The 18,199-nt window shown below is 33.3% G+C and overlaps 4 protein-coding genes across 13 annotated transcripts; 2 read left to right on the top strand and 2 right to left on the bottom strand.

Moving 5' to 3' along the window:
• Nucleotides 1-2,722: 2,722 nt before the first annotated feature.
• Nucleotides 2,723-6,236, top strand: LOC124443586 (short/branched chain specific acyl-CoA dehydrogenase, mitochondrial-like). The gene is made up of 12 exons (XM_046994055.1): nucleotides 2,723-3,100; nucleotides 3,584-3,737; nucleotides 3,806-3,906; nucleotides 3,974-4,180; nucleotides 4,279-4,449; nucleotides 4,516-4,590; nucleotides 4,652-4,702; nucleotides 4,813-4,905; nucleotides 4,968-5,057; nucleotides 5,143-5,280; nucleotides 5,395-5,494; nucleotides 5,563-6,236. Exons 1-12 carry the CDS (start codon nucleotides 3,074-3,076, stop codon nucleotides 5,631-5,633), a joined length of 1,278 nt encoding a protein of 425 aa, XP_046850011.1. The 5' UTR covers nucleotides 2,723-3,073; the 3' UTR covers nucleotides 5,634-6,236.
• LOC124443589 (nucleolysin TIAR-like) lies at nucleotides 6,231-10,729 on the bottom strand. Of its 2 annotated transcripts, none has more exons than XM_046994063.1 (15): nucleotides 10,670-10,729; nucleotides 10,566-10,591; nucleotides 10,382-10,478; nucleotides 9,472-9,570; nucleotides 9,223-9,277; nucleotides 9,041-9,128; nucleotides 8,178-8,253; nucleotides 8,034-8,064; nucleotides 7,870-7,941; nucleotides 7,594-7,683; nucleotides 7,433-7,517; nucleotides 7,268-7,343; nucleotides 6,931-7,124; nucleotides 6,819-6,856; nucleotides 6,231-6,615 (listed from the first exon to the last, which is right to left on the bottom strand). In XM_046994063.1, the coding sequence occupies exons 1-15, from the start codon at nucleotides 10,676-10,678 to the stop codon at nucleotides 6,518-6,520; spliced, it is 1,134 nt and encodes a 377-aa protein (XP_046850019.1). In that variant the 5' UTR covers nucleotides 10,679-10,729; the 3' UTR covers nucleotides 6,231-6,517. The 2 variants fall into 2 exon arrangements, with proteins under 2 accessions (XP_046850019.1, XP_046850020.1); XM_046994064.1 differs by having other exon boundaries at nucleotides 7,876-7,941.
• On the top strand, nucleotides 10,678-15,959 carry LOC124443587. 9 transcript variants are annotated; one of them, XM_046994062.1, is made up of 5 exons: nucleotides 10,678-11,033; nucleotides 11,970-12,299; nucleotides 12,432-13,214; nucleotides 14,610-14,934; nucleotides 14,998-15,959. In XM_046994062.1, the coding sequence occupies exons 4-5, from the start codon at nucleotides 14,690-14,692 to the stop codon at nucleotides 15,767-15,769; spliced, it is 1,017 nt and encodes a 338-aa protein (XP_046850018.1). In that variant the 5' UTR covers nucleotides 10,678-11,033; nucleotides 11,970-12,299; nucleotides 12,432-13,214; nucleotides 14,610-14,689; the 3' UTR covers nucleotides 15,770-15,959. The 9 variants fall into 9 exon arrangements, 7 of the variants coding, with proteins under 7 accessions (XP_046850018.1, XP_046850015.1, XP_046850016.1 ...); XR_006947683.1 differs by having other exon boundaries at nucleotides 10,684-11,583; nucleotides 15,333-15,959; XR_006947682.1 differs by having other exon boundaries at nucleotides 10,684-11,583.
• On the bottom strand, nucleotides 15,747-17,631 carry LOC124443590. Its single transcript, XM_046994065.1, has 6 exons — nucleotides 17,126-17,631; nucleotides 16,805-17,031; nucleotides 16,373-16,698; nucleotides 16,172-16,308; nucleotides 16,048-16,107; nucleotides 15,747-15,934 (listed from the first exon to the last, which is right to left on the bottom strand). Exons 1-6 carry the CDS (start codon nucleotides 17,430-17,432, stop codon nucleotides 15,876-15,878), a joined length of 1,116 nt encoding a protein of 371 aa, XP_046850021.1. The 5' UTR covers nucleotides 17,433-17,631; the 3' UTR covers nucleotides 15,747-15,875.
• Nucleotides 17,632-18,199: the final 568 nt, after the last annotated feature.

Genomic DNA, 18,199 nt, shown 5'->3' with positions numbered 1-18,199 from the left:
AATGCATTAATAAAATGCTGATAAAGTGGAATAACTAATTTTCATTTTATTTGCGTTTATCTTTGTAATATTTCTAAAGATTTTTGCTTATAGATGTGCCATCCTCTCTATCAGGAAGAGATCCAAAATCATGTTATCCCATGGATAGTCCACCTCAAGGGTTCGCACTCATAATTAACATTCAAAATTTTCTTGCAAATCAACAAGAGATGGTTTGCAATTAAAAGAGAGAAAGGGGTCGAATGTTGATGAAGATAATCGTGAAAAAGTTTGGGAAACACTGGGATTTATGGTTGAAAAACATGTAAATTTGACAGGTCATACTTTACAATGTTGTTGAAGGTATGGCAAAATTAACATGGAAGAGAAATGAAATTGTTTTGTGTGTAGCATAATGTCTCATGGGAAAATGGCTAGAATTTGTGGAACAATGGAAGATATGTGACGATTAAAGAGATCACAAATTTTTTAAAGAAAAAAACTGCAACTTAAGGCTTAAAAGGAAAGCCAAACCTGTTTTTATTCAGGTGTGCAGGGGAAATGCCAGGATAAGTGCAAATTGTTGCACGAGCTCAACAAGAGGTTGGGAAACTTTAGTTTTGGATCAGACAGACCCATTCAGAAAAAGATCATGTGGCCAATATCTCAAAAATCTATCTAGAGAAAGATGAACTGGATGCAGAAAATAATACAGCTTTTTATCAAAGTGCAGATCTGAATGAACCAGACTTTTTTTGGTTATTCAATTGCTGCAGGTTGGAGATAACATTGTCTACATAATTCTGACACATAATTTTTACAATAATCATCCTTACAGGCCATGTAAGTTTCCACAATGTCAAAGAGGGAACATTTTACATGAAGACACTGGTAATGATACTCATAGAGCATTATCAAAGAGAAGATTTTTTGTCCTTGATGGTGAGAAAAAAAAAACTCTCATTATTGTGAGAGTCTTCGATCCGGAATGAAGACCTGAGATCAAGAACAAAGGTGAAGGAATTGAAGCCAATGGAAAGTGGGCAGGACATCTAGCCCGAATGAAAAACCATGAATGGGCAAAGAAAACAACTGGACCCCATGGGACAAGAAAAGAGGCAAGGGAAGACCAAAAAGGAGATGGAGAGATGACATCGAGCAGAGAGCAGGCAGCATGTGGATCCAGAGAGCCCAAGACCATGAAGAGTGGAGAAAGATGTGGAGGCCATCCACCAGCAGTGGCGTGACAGGCTGATGATGATGATGATGATGATGATGGTGAGAGTGAATGCCAGGTCACCCAAGAATACACTGAATTTGATGAAAAACAGTGTCCTATACCTTCGTTTACTCTTGTAAAAAAAATATATTTATATATGCAAGAAACTAATAAATTTGCTTTTCTGAGGAGTTCTTTTTGGTCATGGAATATATTTTATGAATAACACTTCCTACCCTATGATATACTCCATAAGTAGCAATGGTCATCTCCTAAAATATACTTGGCAAAAGTTCTCGTAGTTCATTATACACTAAGAGCAGCAGAGATGAAAGCAGCACCACCACCTTTGAAAAATGATCCATCAAACCCTGGTTTGCCTAAACTTATGATTGCTTACCGAGTGGCAAAAGGAAAACTCGAAAAACACTGTGTCAAAACCAACGTAAAGTCTGCAACGTGGTAGATTTTCAACATCATCTTCAACATGGACCAGAAGTATTGTACCTTACTCAGAATGGTTTTGGACATATTTTTTATTTCGAAATGAAACGAAGAGGAAGGAGTCCCACCTGTCGGAACCACAAAACAATTGTAAGTGCAAAAAATCATTTTTGCGAGAGGAGTTCCTGTACTTGCGACGATTGTAGAAATACAACACGTCTGCAAGCGAGGACAAGAAGAAACGTAAGGGATTTTTGAAGGCGAGAAGGAAGAAGGAAGTTAAAATTTTCTTCATTTCATTATAGTGATTCTTATACTATTTTGGAATAAAACTATGAAAACGCTTCGTTGAAACAAACAAAAATTTTTGTAAAGGCCCGCTGCAAACTTTACCATTTCCAGGTAAAATTCAGAAATGTTGAAACGATTTTCAGACTGTCTAGACGAATATCAGAAACATTTCACTAGATGCGGCTGGAATTCAGATTTAACAAAAGACCGGAGCCGGAGCTGAAAAACCGGAGTTTGCACAAACGATTTAAAGAATATTAGGAAAAAACAAGCTTACCCTATACAACGTAAAGTTCGACAAAGCCGTATCACTTCAGCGGTCTTCCTTGCTTTTTTAGAGTTCTTGAACGATTTTCCCAACAGCTTGAAAAACATAATCAAGTATGAAGGTATAAATGTTTGATAAACAAGCAATTTGCAAAAACTTTGGTAAAAAATCTACCTCGTGCAACGAAAAGTCCGCAATGCCAATGAAATAGTTCTCAACAGCTTTTGGGAGTTTGAATTCGTGAACAACTTTTTCCACAGCATCAAAAAATAATCCTGTTTGATGGTATAAACGAGAAGCTAACCATTCGAGGTGTAAATTGACAAAAATGTTGGTAAAAAACCGACGTCGTTAGACGAAAAGTTTCGCCATGCCAATTCTGCCATGTAACTGTAAGAGGAATGTCGAAGTCTTTTCTGCGTTCGTGAATTAAAAAAATGATTTATTAAGCCAGTTTAACTCGATATAATGTCTGTTTCCTGTTAGCAAGATATAATCAGCAAGTTATTTATAGAAATTTTGTTTTAAACTACATTGATGATCTCATCGACTTCGCCTCCGCCAAAATGACGTTTAATAAAATGGGGATCGTTTTGGTTATGGCACGATTTAAAATTTTAAAATGGTTGTAATTGGTCTAATATTGTCACGTGTAACATTGGCTATTTGTCAAATTTAGTCACGTGTTATTGTACAAACATTGATAACAAACCTCCAAGTCAGCATTATGTAATTCTTTTGAACTTTCATAGCACAATAACAATCAAACGTTATAGAAAGTGTTGAATAAAACAATATGATAAATTTTGAAAACAAGTAATCTATTTAACGTACGTCTTATCAAAATCAAGAATTTTTTCATTATTGGCATCATGATGTGGACTAAATTATTAAGAAAGGTATTGTAGCTGTCCTTTTGTCATTTACATACTTTAAGATATAATAACAACTATTTTATCCAATGATCTTTTACCAATTGATTTTGAAAATTCCTGTTTATTTGTAAGAACAGGCAAGTCACAGTTTTATAAAGGAAAATTAAAATTTTTAAAGAAAAATCTTTCAATAATTTTTTCACAAAACATTCATTACCACTTTTATACCACCACCACCACCACACCTACCACCACACATACCACCACTGCCACCATCACCACCACTGTAGCCACCATTACCACCACCACCAAACCCTAACATCAACTTATCAACTATAATCTACAAACATATCATTCATCAATTGTGAATTTGTCATTTATTGTTATTTATTTTTTGGGTGGAAGGTTTGACTTATCCACTGTTTAATTCATGATGAAAGTTCATGGTTTAGTTATTCTTTTATTCTTTTCCACGGTAACTAATTGATTTGTCTTCTTTCACCCAAGGCTCCATTCACTAGACTAGTATTTTCCTTAATGAGGCATAAAAGTGATGGCTTGTCCAGCATCAGTTCAGATGTTAATTCATTTGATAGCTCAGAAACAAAATTTTCACCACTGACTACATTTTCAGAAGAAGAGGAAATGATGAGAGACATGGGTACAATTTTACACAGCTTTAAAAAAAATTCTGGAGGTGTCTTTTAATTATTTTTATAATGTTTGCAGTGGCAAAGTTTGCTTCAGAGCAAATATCACCTTTAGTTGATGAAATGGATAAAAGCAGTAAAATGGACAAGAATCTTCTTCAATCTATGTTTGACCATGGGGTTGGTAAAAGTTGTGATTAGACTGATGTTATGCATGCTATGTTTGTTAACTTCTGCTTCTTTACAGTTAATGGGTATTGAGATTGAATCAGAATATGGTGGTTCAAATTCTACATTCTTCAGTTCAATCTTAGTTATAGAAGAACTTGCCAAAGTTGATGCTGCCATTGCATTACCTTGTGACATCCAAAACACTTTAAACAATCGTCTAATAAGGCAGTATGGCACAGAAGAGCAAAGAAATTTATATTTGCCAATGTTGGCAACATCAACAGTTGAGTTCTTGTCATTGCATATGATAATTTTAAAATATATCTTGGATTCAAACTTAACTAAACAGTTCAATAAACATTTGTTGTGTCTTGCCTCTAGCTTTCATCATTTTGCTTGTCAGAACCAGAGTCTGGTAGTGATGCATTTGCATTGAAAACCATAGCTGAAAAGAAAGGAGACTATTTTGTCATCAATGGCAGTAAATGTTGGATATCAAATTCTTCTGAGGCTGGACTGTTCTTGTTGTTTGCCAATGCTGCACCTGAAAAGGTTGTTTGATCACATTACATATTGAATGATTCTGAAATATTTAATTAAATGTGTTGTTAATTCAAGGGTTATCGTGGAATCACATGTTTCATTGTGCCTCGTGATACAGAAGGCTTACATATAGGTCCTAAAGAAGATAAGGTAATTGTTCTTCCATTTATATTGTTGAGGATCTAAAGTAAAGTTATCAAATATATTTTAGCTTGGTATCAGAGCATCTTCAACATGCACATTAAATTTTGATGACATGAAGGTACATTGCACAGAAAGAGTTCAAGAACCATTTTCTCTGAAAAACAACAAATGTTTACAGTAAGGTTTAAAAGCAAAGTTTAGTTGGATAATCAACTGCATTTATTAAAGATTCCAAAGAAAAATGTACTGGGAGAGTTAGGGCAAGGTTACAAATATAGCATTGAGGTACTCAATGAAGGTCGTATAGGAATTGGTGCCCAGGTGAGCAATGATTTAGATGAAATCTTTGATAGTGGTCACCAATGTATGCTTACATTATTTAGATGGTTGGTGTTGCTCAAGGTTGCTTTGACCATACTTTACAGTATGTCCTAGAAAGAAAGCAGTTTGGAAAGAAAATATGGGATTTTCAGGCAAGAACAATGGATTGGTTAAGATAGGGCATCATTGTCATGTCTTGAAATGAAATGAAAGTCCTTTTTACATTCTCTATTACAGTCAATGAAACATCAAATTGCAACCGTTGCCACACAGATTGAAGCTGCAAGAATGTTGGTTTATAATGCTGCCAGACGACAAGAAGCTGGTCTACCTGTAGTCAAAGAAGGTGCAATGGCAAAGTTCTATGCATCTGAGGTTAATATTAATGTCCTATTCTTATGGATATAAATGAGTGTAGAATATTGAGAAATTGTATTAAAAACTGAGAAAAATAATCACATATACAAAATGTTTAACAATACATTTCAGGTTGCAAGCATAACAACATCAAAATGCATGGAATGGATGGGTGGTGTTGGTTTTACAAAGGCGTATCCTATAGAAAAATACTACAGAGATGCTAAAATTGGTAAGCTATTGAATGAAACATGTGTTTATGTAGTTGAATATACATTTCTTCTACAGTCATTATTTTAGGCTCAATTTATGAAGGTACCTCAAATATTCAACTGACTACAATTGCAAAATGTATTGAAAACAAAAGTTGAACAACATTTATAATGGAGAAGAGTCAACATGAAAAGCTGTTGCTCTTGCATGTGTATGTTGGTAAAGTGTATTTTGATAATTTATTTGCTGTATTGAACATTTAGGATAGTGCAATCATATCCTTTTTCAGCATATAAACTGTGGTCCCCAATGTCATTCTGGCTCTTTGCCATGACAAATTTTTCCTCCCCAGCAGATTTATGACTTCATCTAACATTGTCTGCCACTATGTTAAGCTCATAAAGTATTGTCAGCAACAGGAGCTTTTCTGCTCCTAGGAATTTAACATAACTTTTAACGGCAAAAAAGTATTGTAATGCCCTGTGGGATAAGCATAGTGATCAGGCATTAGAAGTTAACAAAAGGTTAATTTCTGATGGTTTTTCTCATACACCCTGTATATTTCAATTGCATGCAATAACAGAATTTCACTATAGATCCTTAAAGAGGCCCAGAGTTTAGTTGTATAAAATGTATGAAACAACATATGTAAACCATAACATATACACTTTTTAACCTTTAAAATTGAATAACTTGAAACAAAAAGTCTCGGTCAATTTAGGTGCCAAGCTTTTTGCAGAAATTAAACAATATGATGACAAGACCCGACATATTTATTTGACAATTAACTCTATGTTGCACAAAACAATGACAGAGACAATGTTTACAGGGAACTTTGTACAGCATTTTTCATCTTTACAAATATCTTTTTCATGCAAATACTTGACAATCCTACGACATGATGTGCAGCCCATCCATTCAGGATAAGGTGAAAAGACATTTTCGACAACATTTTTTTTCTTTCTTTCAAAAGTATTTTCTTTTGTTCATATTTCCTATGCAAGAGAATGGACTTATGCCTGAAACCTGCAGGCCTCCACACTCAATATCCCATGCCACCACCTTGGGGGCCGGCATTATGTAACCCATTAGGACCTTGTTGTCCATTCCCAGGTCCACCTTGGCCACCCATATGTGGACCTACAAACATGAAAATTTGACAACTTTGTTAGCAGAAAGCAATAGAAAATACTTGTCATGCTGAAAGCAATAGAAAATATTTGTCACACTTTGCACAACTTAGTGCTGGTATGGCGAATCTTTAAACATTATCAGCATTTTGCAGACAATTTAAGGTAAATTGGGACAGCCAAGAGGAGTGTTGTAAAATTTCTCACATGTACCTGAATGTGGGTATCCATGAGCCATTTGCATCATGTGTCTAAAATTTTTATTATATACAAAGATGAGATGACATTACATGTATAGTATATATAATGTCAATGACATACATACCCATAAGGATTTGGATAATAATATCCAGGTTGTGTTTGCATATGCATGAATGGTCCTCCCATCTGTTGCTGTGTATGTTGTTGCTGTTGTTGTTGATAATAAGGTCCGTAGTAATATTGCTGTTGTTGCTGTTGTTGTTGGAAGTATGAATGCATATTACTGTTTTGACCATCTTGTTCTTTGCCCCATGAACACTATAAGACAACATACGTAGGTTTCATTTACCAATAGTTTGATACACAAATGAAATTTAGGAGTATGACTTTTAAAGCTATGAGAAATTCTCAAACATTTATTTTACAGTAATCTTTATCAAATTGTCACACATGCACAGTACCTTTAACACATTCCCATCAAGATTTTCTCCATGCATACCACATATAGCTTCTGCTGCACGATAATGATCATCAAAACTGAAAAACAGATTAATCAACACTTTAATTAGTAAATACATCACATGTTACATATAAATTATCCACATTTGTTTTTGTCAAGTACATACGTTATGAAAGCATATCCCTTATCAGCTAATACTCGTATATTCATTATAGTTCCATAGCCTTTAAATACATTGGAAAGTCTTTCCGCTATATAAGGGAAACACTATGTTTTCACACAACACTCCCCCCAATTGTATGCACACATCATTAGGACAAGACTTACATGAAGTTTGATCAGGGAGATTTCCAACATAGACAGTTTTATTGTAAACACTGGTTTTGTTCACTACTTCATTCATGTCAAGTTTTTTTACTGAAAATTATGCAAAATAAAGAAAATATGATCAAGCATCAAAACTTATCATTAATACTACACAGGAATGCCAAAACAGATTGGCAAAATTGTTTAAATTTCTATGATGTCATGAAAAGATGGATGTAACCAATCATTCATGTATAGAAGACTAGAATGATGCCATGCCTGACAATCTGCACATACCGCTACCTTGTGGTGGTTGGGGTTTTCTAGATGCCCAGTTGGTACGAATCTGTTTACCATTTAATGTTTTACCTATACAGAGTTTATCAAAGAATCAATCCAGTGCTTAGCTAGAACACAACTAAATAATTAAAATATTTCTAAAAAACAAGCAATGTACCTACCATTCATATCTTTGATAGCATTTTCTGCATTCTAAAAAAGGAAGTTAATCTATATTTATAAAGGCATAAAATCATGAATTTCGGCTACACAAAACTTTGAAAAGGATTACCAAGAATGAGCCAAATATTAAAAACAAGACTTACAATTTTATTATAAAATGAAACAAAACCATATCCTTTGGACATTCCTGTTGATGCATCCACCACAACTCGAGCATCTCTGTAGAAGACAAATACGTTTTAATTTCACAAAATAAAAATTTTGTACATTTGATATTTCTTCAATTTTAATCGTCATTAAAGATCATGAAAAATATTTAAAAATAATTCTTTCATTATCAGAACAAGCCTTGAACACGAACATTATTGGCCAAGACCAATAAACCAAACATATTAAACATACACACAAGCTTGCTTTTTGCAAACATTTTTGAATGTACATGACAAGGATGGGAAAAAGTACAAACCATTTTTCTGTAACAGAATGAGTTATTATTCTTATGCAGATGATGCAATATGAACTACAGATGAACGAAGAATTTTGTAAACAGGACAATTTGGACCTAAAACTTACCATCTACATGTAATTTTATGATTTAGAAATTGATAAATTGGAATGACTTATACACATATCATTGAAGACATGGTACAAAAAATATTTTCAAGGAATTTACAATGGGGATAGAAAAATTTTTGTGTAAAAAAGAAAGGATAAAACAAGCTAAGGCCAAACCTTAGTCTTTATCTAACGAATCCGTTTCAAGGTATGAAGAATCCTGACAAGAAAAATATAGCCGAACTTTAAGATGTCTAGTGGAAAATCTCTTAATTTCCAAGGCAAATTTTTGTTCTAAAAATGATACACTTTGATCTTAACTTGGTAAGGTAAGTAAATTGAACACTGCTAAATGAAAAAGATTTTGTTTAATGCTTATATTTAATATGATCATAGTAAACAATTAAATACGAACATAAGCATTAATCATATCTATTTTTGTAATACTTACGATATCTTTCCAAATTTTTCAAAGGAGCTCTTTAAAAGATCAGTTGTCATTTGGTCAGGTAGATCTCCAACAAAAATATGGAAGTGACCTTTATTCATAAAAAATACATAGAAATATATTGAATTGTCGTGTTGTACGGTAATTCAAAAGAAAAATACTTTATAAATGAAATGTATGCTTACTACTTGTATCTTTTCTCATTCCAGTGTTACTTGTCGCCCAATTCACCTTTATGTCCTTTTAAATGATATAAAACAACATATATGGTGACCAAAGTAAATAAAATCAATATTTCAAAAGGTGGCAGACATTGATTTAAAATAAACAAGACACTTGGGCAGTTATTTATGTCATTTCATTGCATTACTCATATTAAATAATATAAAATACAAAAACACAGAGTTTGTTATTCATGAAATTAATATATGAACCTGATCAAAGACACGTCGACCATTCATGGTTTCTAGAGCAGTTCTCGCTGAGTCATGATCTTCAAACTCAACAAAACAATACGGATCACTTCCAGTGTGCTATCAAGTTATCAACAATAATTAGTTTGAACAAAACACCACAAACTTTCTATCTGGGTTGCCATAAATTTTCAAAATAAAACTTCACAAAGTTTCTTCTGAGGAAATCTAAATTTAATGTACCTATAATTGCATACGAGCAATAGTTTAAACACTGTAGTCTATTGATAGTTTATGTCTGTTTTTACCATACAAGTAGCACCTAGTGAGAAAATCCTCAATGATGTATGATAGTGAAGTAAAAATTATTTTTTACTGACAGCTTCAAATAATCATTAATATGCATTAGTATCTCTATTACAAAAACAGCTTTGCTATAAAAACTGTCACTTTTCATTCATCAATAACAGACAAATTTAATACGCAATTGGACTTGTTATGTCATTGGGAAAATTTGCGCGACAGAAGGTGTACAATTGTTATTTTCAACTGTTATTTTTCACTAACAAACACACCAATAACCCACCTTCGTATAAAATTACATCCCTTGACATCAACACAAAGAGAAAATAAAATTCAGAAAGATGTGTATGAAGCAGAGAGATGAATGATGAACAACGCGAAGGGAGTTTTAATTATGTGGTATTTTGGTCGTTAAATAAAGTTGGCTTTATGCAACGGAAACTATCTTTTTTGAAGGTGTACATAAAAATATCAACTCCTGGTGGCTTTACTTCCATTTTTACAATGAAATATGAAAGTATAAAGCGTTTACTTCTCAAAGAAAATTGTTATAAAATCGTCACGCCTGTAAGAAAATTTCCTCGCCGCACTCGTGTGAACTGATTATTTTAAATATATATCAACTCACATCATAGATCATTTTACATCTTTCGACCGGAGCTATTTTACCAAACACTTGTTTTAAAAACTCTTCCGTGCAGCGCCTGTCCAAGTTACCAACATACCTGCAAATAAAAAAATTCAAATTCAACTCAAAGAAACGTTTGTATATGAGTTACTCGCACACGTTGTTAGAACAAGCGATCACTTACAGAACTTTAGATGCACCTTGATAAGACTAAAATTGAAGAGAAACAATTGTAATTTACGCTTGAGAAAGAAGAAATACCTATAAATACAATCGTATTACACAAACCTGCATCATTTTTTCAAAATTTTTTACTAGAACAGGGAAGAAGAGGTGACATGAGCACTTCCAGTGCGCGCGCATAAAATATCTTTAGTACTGCTGACACATAAACTTGTTAGTAATGTTGGCTCCCATTATGGCGAAGAAAATGCATTCATGCCAATAATAATGATTTCATTAAATAAATTTCATCTCACTCGAGGCTAGTAAACACTACTACCATGATACATTTATTTAAACTCTACAGTGAAGATTCTCCTACATTTAAGTAAAATTCAGGCTTCACTGAATGATGCCTGTTTGTTTTATGTTTGATAATGAAAATTTGGTTTGGCTAAAGTTGTAGTGTACTGACCTGGGCTTGTAAATTGTAAGTAAACAGACATACACGTTGAAATAGTTAGAAAATCGTATAGCATTCGTCGTGTAAATATTTTTGCGTAGGCATTTTGAGAAACAATTACATTAATTGCTTTCATAAGAGCATTTGACGTTAATTACTCAAGATAGATCGATAAAGTTTGTTAATGTATGGATGAAGGAAAACCCTTTATCTGTGGAATATACGCGCTGTTTATTTTTTTGCAATTTTTATCTTTATGATTTTAGGGATAATGAACTTAAACAATTTATGCTACAATGATTTTGACAGGAAGTCTTTCTAGACGATATATGTGGGTTGTGTGATGTTTATGATCATACAAAAACTTTAGTCCTTATTTGCATTCTTGTTAGACAAACTAATACCTTGTGGATTGAACATATAGTTGTATTCTAGCCATATTTGTACATGCATGTATGAATCTTGGATAAAGTGATAACTTATAAAGAGACGTTCAACAGTTTGACATAACATTTTTTCAACGTACGTTTGATTGAACAATGAGAATCAGGAAGCAGATATCTTTACGTCAATTTTGGTGAGTGATTTTTTCTAGTAATGACTTATAAATAGTTGATTAATTTAAATTGAGCATCACGCTATACAGAAAATGTATTTTATCGCCTCACATTCTTGACGTCGATGAGTTTTTTTTCAAATTGTAAATTGTAAATGTTAACGATGAAGATAATTGCAGTGGATCCTATAGAGACTGTTTGAGTCTTTTTTTAACCATTGTCGGCTTAGTTGTGCATGTTATTTAACGGTAAATGAAAATTAACTTTTTGCGTTTATTTTGATATTGTATTATAGGTATGTGTATTATTTTAATTTTTGATCTCGAAGACCACAATAACATGACGTTTATTGACGCCATAACTCTTGGCATTACGTTTTAACATATTATTCAAATTCTCGCCGTAGGTCTGGTCATTCTACGGAATTAAAGGTAACAGATGAAGAAATTTATGAAATTGTTTACAAGAGTTATCGAAAGGATTTAAGGATATCGAAGAATCGTTACCAGAATGTGGCAACCTATGTTGACGAAGTTTTTTGTGCTCTTGCCAAATATGACAAAAGATTTGATTTTGATCCAATACCATTTGAGGATAATCGCTGTGAGATTATCTCTAGCAGCGAAATCAAACTGGTGTGTGAATTGAAGAATTTTCCTAACAATTGTTATAAAATTGTCGGTGATATAGAAAATGGTGAAGCTCAAATAAGAATGCTGGAAAATGATGATGAAAGGTATGGTATTAATTTCTACGTATTTTTTATAAATGTATGATACTAAGGTATTGTGAACTTAGTTAAAAATAATTTACAAAAATATCTTCTTTCATAACTTTTTTAACCTAACATTCAACCTAACCTTTGCAGAAGCAGTGAAACATCGTGGAAAGACATGTATACCAACGCTTCAAGATCTGAGGAGAACTATTTAAACACGAGAAAATTACTTGATAATTTTACAACTGCCCTGGGACAAGCAGTTCGTGATGTATGGAACAAACACCGTAGTGTTGGTCTGGTGTACCGGGTATCCGATAATCAAGCTCGTATATACATTGATATCCCCGAAACGGGTTATTTTTCCGTTACTTTAATTCCTGCGGTTAAAATCAATGCATACTCCACCAGTGGAACTGGCTCTACACTTGATCTTATCAGCAGTCTTGCTGGCCAAGATCCTCACTTGCAAACTCTGCACGCAATTGCACAACCAAGCGTTAACTTTCATGACGAATCGTGGAACATTTGTTACGGAACAATTGAAAAAACAGTGATGAACGCTGAACAGTTTACATGCGGTCGCGTGTGCTTACACGCATTACGTCATCTACTTGTCTCGTGCAAGTCTCCACGATTTGGCTTACAATCGCTAACTGAATGGCATTTGCGAACAGCTGTCATTCAAGAGTTTACGAAGCTTCCTGAAGCAAAAGACTGGACACCAACGAAGTTCATAAAGCGTCTGACAGGTACTTTAACGTCACTGAAGTCATGTTTGCGAGAGGGAATATTCGTGAATCATTTATCAGGGGCAAATATGCTGTCAAACTTTGATGAAAAATCATTAAAGGTTTCAATGAAAGATGTTGAGCATGCAATGCATAAATTTCGAGAAAAGCTAACGCGTTGGGAGTTGAGTTGAACGAAGAGGTAATTGTGACATAATTTTACACGACGTTTTCTTAAACATAGCGTGTTCTATGTAATGGAGTCACGAAATGATAGTTTTTGGTAGTTTTTGTTGTAAAAATCAATTCATTCTTGTCACTTTAAATGTCACTCTCTTAAAGCAAGCGTATCTTATCAAGTGTTTCCACAACTTTCAACCTATTTCTGTATTACAAACTACCTTCATCTCTGAATAAAGAATATTGATTTAAGCCTGTAGTTTGTGTTGTTGCGGAGTATGTCAGTTTGTGGAGTTTAAATTACATTGAAATCGACAACAGTTTTACTCTATTAGAAAATTTACAGTATAGAATAGAAAAAATTGAGTTTGTTGTTTTTGGAATTCCCATGAATACTTGCTATCGTGGCATACAGCGCTTTAATTTTTTTTGCTGTACTCTATTAGGAAACAATTTATGTCCTGCGAGGTGTCATTTAGTCTACGATGCCAAATGCTTATTATTCTAAATATGTACTGGAATTTGTTCGTAAGAAGCGACTTTTTCTCTCTTCTCAGTGAATTTACATGAATAAAGAGACGCTAAATAATTACAAATTTATGACATCGCTATTGTGTTTGTTACTTTGGTGATACTATAATTTTAGTATTAACATCAGCGACCTACAGTACTTTACAGGCTTTGCTTCCTTATCGTAATTTACTTAAGAAGTAAGTACTCAGGTATCATTAAGATAAATGAAAACTGGTTTTACGACAAATTTTTTAAACTGTTGTATGTATGCTGTTTTAGTTAATGTTCGTAATGCTAATATTGTTTTTAAGCTCCATCATTTGAAATATTTATTTATTAATGAATATCTAAAACGTAACTATTTTCTTCTTTTTTTCCCTTCAAAATAATCCATTTTTTACCATGTTAATAATAAACACAAGTAGCATCCAGTTTTCGAAGTTGAATACCACAATTGCAATGATTGTTGGGCATTTATTGTGATCTAAACATTTGTTTGAGAGCTATATATTTGACGTACTGAAATGACATTGTAACAATTGTCGGCATGCGTAACTATATCTCTTCGTGAAAATATTGGAATTGTTTATCGACTGTAACAACGCATAAACAAACGATTGTTAAAATGTGGTATGGAATTAAAAGATAATAATGTATAATTGGGTGTTTTAGAACTGATATCGTTGTAATCACAGATGGCGTTTTTTTATTGATGATCATTAATTTATTTTGGTTTTCTTCAAGTCGATGATATAGCACAAATCCTGCCTATATCAGTTTGATATGAAAGAAATAAGTGACGAAGGGACGAAGGGATGATTTTACAAAACATTTTATTTCTTTTTATTACAAAGTAAACTGAATCAACAAAACAATCATTTACAAAATTGCGTGCTTTTGGAAGATTTCAGGAAGGATGCCTCGGAGAAAAATCTTGACTTTTTTTACTCTATCAATACGTCCTTACGCCTCAGTGAATCAAAGATGCAGCGACATTTCAATAAAGCAGCGTTATACATCAACGACCTTTTTATAACCATGGGAAATTTTGATGTCAGATACCATTTTGATCCATTATCATTAGAAGATTGTCGTTGTGAAGTGGCCTCGTACAATGAAGTGAACTTGTTATGTACATTAAAGGAGTTTCCCTCGGAGGAATGTAGCTTTCAGGTTGATGGTAAAACTGGAGCTGTAATGATTAAAGTATCCGATGGTTACAACAGCAGGTAAATTTTATGAATGGTGCATAGTATTAATGATATTCAATCTTAAATACACGTTATTGACAGACCAGGGATGGTGAGCTGGGATGATGCAATTATTTTAATACCAAACAAAGGACGATATCTAAGTACAAAAAAGCTTCAAATGTCTCTAGTTGAAACAATTCATCTAGCACTTGGGGAAATGTCGCAAGAACACGAGAACATTACGATAACTTGTAAATGTTTGTTCAACCACATTACCCTCATTGTCAATTTGAATATTTTTCACAAACTTTACATTAATATACTACCAACAATTTGCGTCAACCGAACTCTAAAGTCTATGACCAGATTTGACGATAAGATTCGAAATGTATTTCGTTCTTTTCTTTTGTCTGACAAAAATGTTGAGAAAATAGCTTTGGTTGCCATACCAATGTGCTCTGACGAACAATTTCTGTGGTGCATTACCTTCAACGATATGGAGAATGGAATTTTGAACAGTTCAAATTTTGTGTGCGCTCATCATTGTTTGTACATCCTGGATCTTTTGTGTGGAGTCTATCAATCTCGGGAGATGTGGAATCTGTTACGTTATCATCTTCAAAATGTTGTTCTTCTCGCGTGCAAGTCTCGCCCACATCCAAAACATTGGAGACCTGAGAAGTTTCAGAAACGTCTTAAGCAAGTAATCTTAATTCTCTGCAGTTGTCTTTGGAGAAAAAGATGTCGAAATGTGTTCACAAATGTAAATATTTTCTCCCATTTTGATGACAAAAGTCTTAAGCAATTGGCTACACAGTTATCAAAAATTAAAGTAAGCAAAGACAAAATTGAGAATGTTCTACAACATTAATTTGCTAAAACAAAATGAACAACATATAAGTTATTTACAGATAATAGTATTCATTGTCCTTAAAATAATTATTATTGCACTTGCGGGTCTGACATTGTTAAATTCCTTAACTTTTCCTTGAACTGTCAATCGGTGCAAACTCAAACATGTCGTTTTGTTTTTCCTCTATAAATAAAATTGCTGAAATTGATTATTGTCACCGACTCACAGTGCATGTGACTGTCAACTGGATAAGGAAGACAACATGAATGCTCTCATTCTTCAGTTATAAAACTAACCAGAATCGTTCGTTTTTCCTTTTCTTAAGCTGTTTCTCATGACCAATCTTCCAAAAATACCTAAAGACAATAAGATGAGCAATGAAGCCTTGAGGTTAAGTTACATGAAACTTTGTTACATTACTTGTTGATTTTCTGAAATCTGAAAAGCTTGTTTTCCCTTTTTTGCTTCTTTCCATTTGCTGGGATGTTAGGAAAAGTTTTGCTGTTGTTGTGTTGCTTGACTGGGATCTGTATATCCTTCGTTTTTCCTTTAAATTTCTTTTGAAAAGTATAGACTGTCAATTTATGTAGAAATACAAACAAGGCACAAACATTGTTTTACCTCTCTGATTGAGATTTTTTCTCTTGCACTTTGATATTTAAAGATGAGCGATGGTCTTCTGAGGTTTTAAATATTGTGTAAACTGAAGAGGGTGAAGACACTTCAATCCCAGTAAATGTGCTTGACTTTTCACTCAATCTTTTTGACGTCTTTTCTTGTCCATGCCTTAACCTTCCGACATGCGAAAGATGCGACATCGTCTTTGTTGCAGACAATAGGTTACTGTTAAATTTACTATTGTTCGAGCAATGATTTTGTGTTTTGTTAGCGACCACGACTGGATTGGCAATATCTACCAGCGGTGTTTTGAGTGGACTTTTGCGGCGCTAGTGAAACCGTACAAAGAGGAAGCCAATGTGAAAGTTGTTGAATTTAAGATATGAGAATAATGTAAAAAATGTTTTCTTCTGATATGCACGTTGAACATTTTACCTCAAATTCTTTTACTTTGATGCCATCAGGGCTAGTGAGAGTTTTGGGTTTTATCTCATTCGATAACAATCCAGAAGAAGAAACAGCCGTACTAGGAGAAGGACTTAGGGACATTTGTGGTGGATAACGATTGTCTTCGTCACTCCAGTCTTCTTGAGATTTCAAAATATGAACATCTTCTATTTTTTTGTCTTTTTCCATTCTCGTCCTCCATAAAGAGCAGTTGGCTTTAAAAAAAACGTTAACAATTGATCTATATGTTTTATGAAAAATGATAGAGTTACAATTAAACATTATAAAGGGAAGTACTTCATTTCTAACCAAGTGTATTTCTTCTTTCAGATTTAATAAAGCTATTTTGAGGATTAATTCTCTCTGTAAAAACCGAGAGAACATTTAAGATGTCTGCATCTGTGTAATTTGAACTCAAGCTGCACAGATCTTTTTGTAATTCATTCTGCATTCGCACAGAGCATTTTCTGTAGATGAAATCCCCTTTTATTGGTGGGAATAAACCACGTTGGTCAGTCGTACAGAGACCAGAAATCTTATTACAAAGAAGATTAGTTTGATAAGGTATTATTTCGTCAGGAGTCTGAGGAGTTGGTTGTAAGCGTTTCTTTGACATGTCAAGACTTGGTCGTTTCTTCAAATTCTTGTATAAAGCAATTAATTACACAATTGTTGTCAAACTCGTCCCATATGCTTTGTCTTCTTTTGTCGTACTTGAAAGAAACATAACATACATTAAATGTTTGATAGAAAGAAAACTTGTGAAACTTATTTAATTTGATAACTGACTAACTTAGTTTATGGAATAAATAAGTCGTATGTTTCTATTTTTGATATCCATTGCTGTAATTACTGAAGATTACACGACAATGTTAATATCCCAAAATAATGGCGGGCATATGGAAAACTTTAATTACATTTTATAAATTTGTAGTATACAGTAAAACATACCTTGTTTGGTTAATAACTTCAATATTCGCATGCAACATGAAATTTATCTCTTTTTTTTCTTAAGACATCTATTGCTTTGAAACAAGGATCGCTCAAAGTAATATTTAAACGATGTTTGCATTCATATATCAAATCAATATTCAATTTTATTGAAACACCTGCGTTTCTTATTTTTTTTTTTTTTTATCTGGAGAAGATCTTTCCTTCTTTAAAGTCTAAATGATACTTTGCTATATAAAGAATAAATTTTATTCCAAAATGTCTTTCATACGTATAACTTACCCTCAACAATTAATGAAAGATTTAGATGTATTTTGTGAGGAGATTTTGATCAACTTGTGCTGTTCTTTGAAAGGACAGATGCGCTTTTCTACTAGTTTAATTAACATTGTACAAAGTGTTCCCTTGAAATAATTAATGTAATATTTGACC

Source organism: Xenia sp. Carnegie-2017, unplaced genomic scaffold, assembly GCF_021976095.1.
Source record: "Xenia sp. Carnegie-2017 unplaced genomic scaffold, XeniaSp_v1 HiC_scaffold_21, whole genome shotgun sequence".
Lineage (NCBI taxonomy): Eukaryota > Metazoa > Cnidaria > Anthozoa > Malacalcyonacea > Xeniidae > Xenia > Xenia sp. Carnegie-2017.
This window is presented reverse-complemented; position numbering and strand designations above follow the sequence as displayed.

Bases quoted from the DNA above. Each gene is read 5' to 3' on its own strand.
- LOC124443586 (XM_046994055.1), top strand. From the start codon at position 3,074: ATGATGTGGACTAAATTATTAAGAAAG. The intron at 3,907-3,973 runs GTTGGTAAAAGT...GCTTCTTTACAG, and splicing joins AATCTATGTTTGACCATGGG to TTAATGGGTATTGAGATTGA. The intron at 5,058-5,142 runs GCAAGAACAATG...TCTCTATTACAG, and splicing joins AGAAAATATGGGATTTTCAG to TCAATGAAACATCAAATTGC.
- LOC124443589 (XM_046994063.1), bottom strand. The intron at 6,857-6,930 runs GTATGTATGTCA...TAAAAATTTTAG, and splicing joins TATTATCCAAATCCTTATGG to ACACATGATGCAAATGGCTC. The intron at 6,616-6,818 runs GTACATGTGAGA...TCATGTTTGTAG, and splicing joins TCATGGATACCCACATTCAG to GTCCACATATGGGTGGCCAA.
- LOC124443587 (XM_046994059.1), top strand. From the start codon at position 11,546: ATGAGAATCAGGAAGCAGATATCTTTACGTCAATTTTG. The intron at 11,584-11,969 runs GTGAGTGATTTT...TTCTCGCCGTAG, and splicing joins ATATCTTTACGTCAATTTTG to GTCTGGTCATTCTACGGAAT. The intron at 12,300-12,431 runs GTATGGTATTAA...TAACCTTTGCAG, and splicing joins CTGGAAAATGATGATGAAAG to AAGCAGTGAAACATCGTGGA.
- LOC124443590 (XM_046994065.1), bottom strand. From the start codon at position 17,432: ATGTCAAAGAAACGCTTACAACCAACTCCTCAGACTCCTGACGAAATA. The intron at 17,032-17,125 runs GTTAGAAATGAA...TTTTTTTTAAAG, and splicing joins TGAAAGAAGAAATACACTTG to CCAACTGCTCTTTATGGAGG. The intron at 16,108-16,171 runs GTAATGTAACAA...TATTGTCTTTAG, and splicing joins AGATTTCAGAAAATCAACAA to GTATTTTTGGAAGATTGGTC.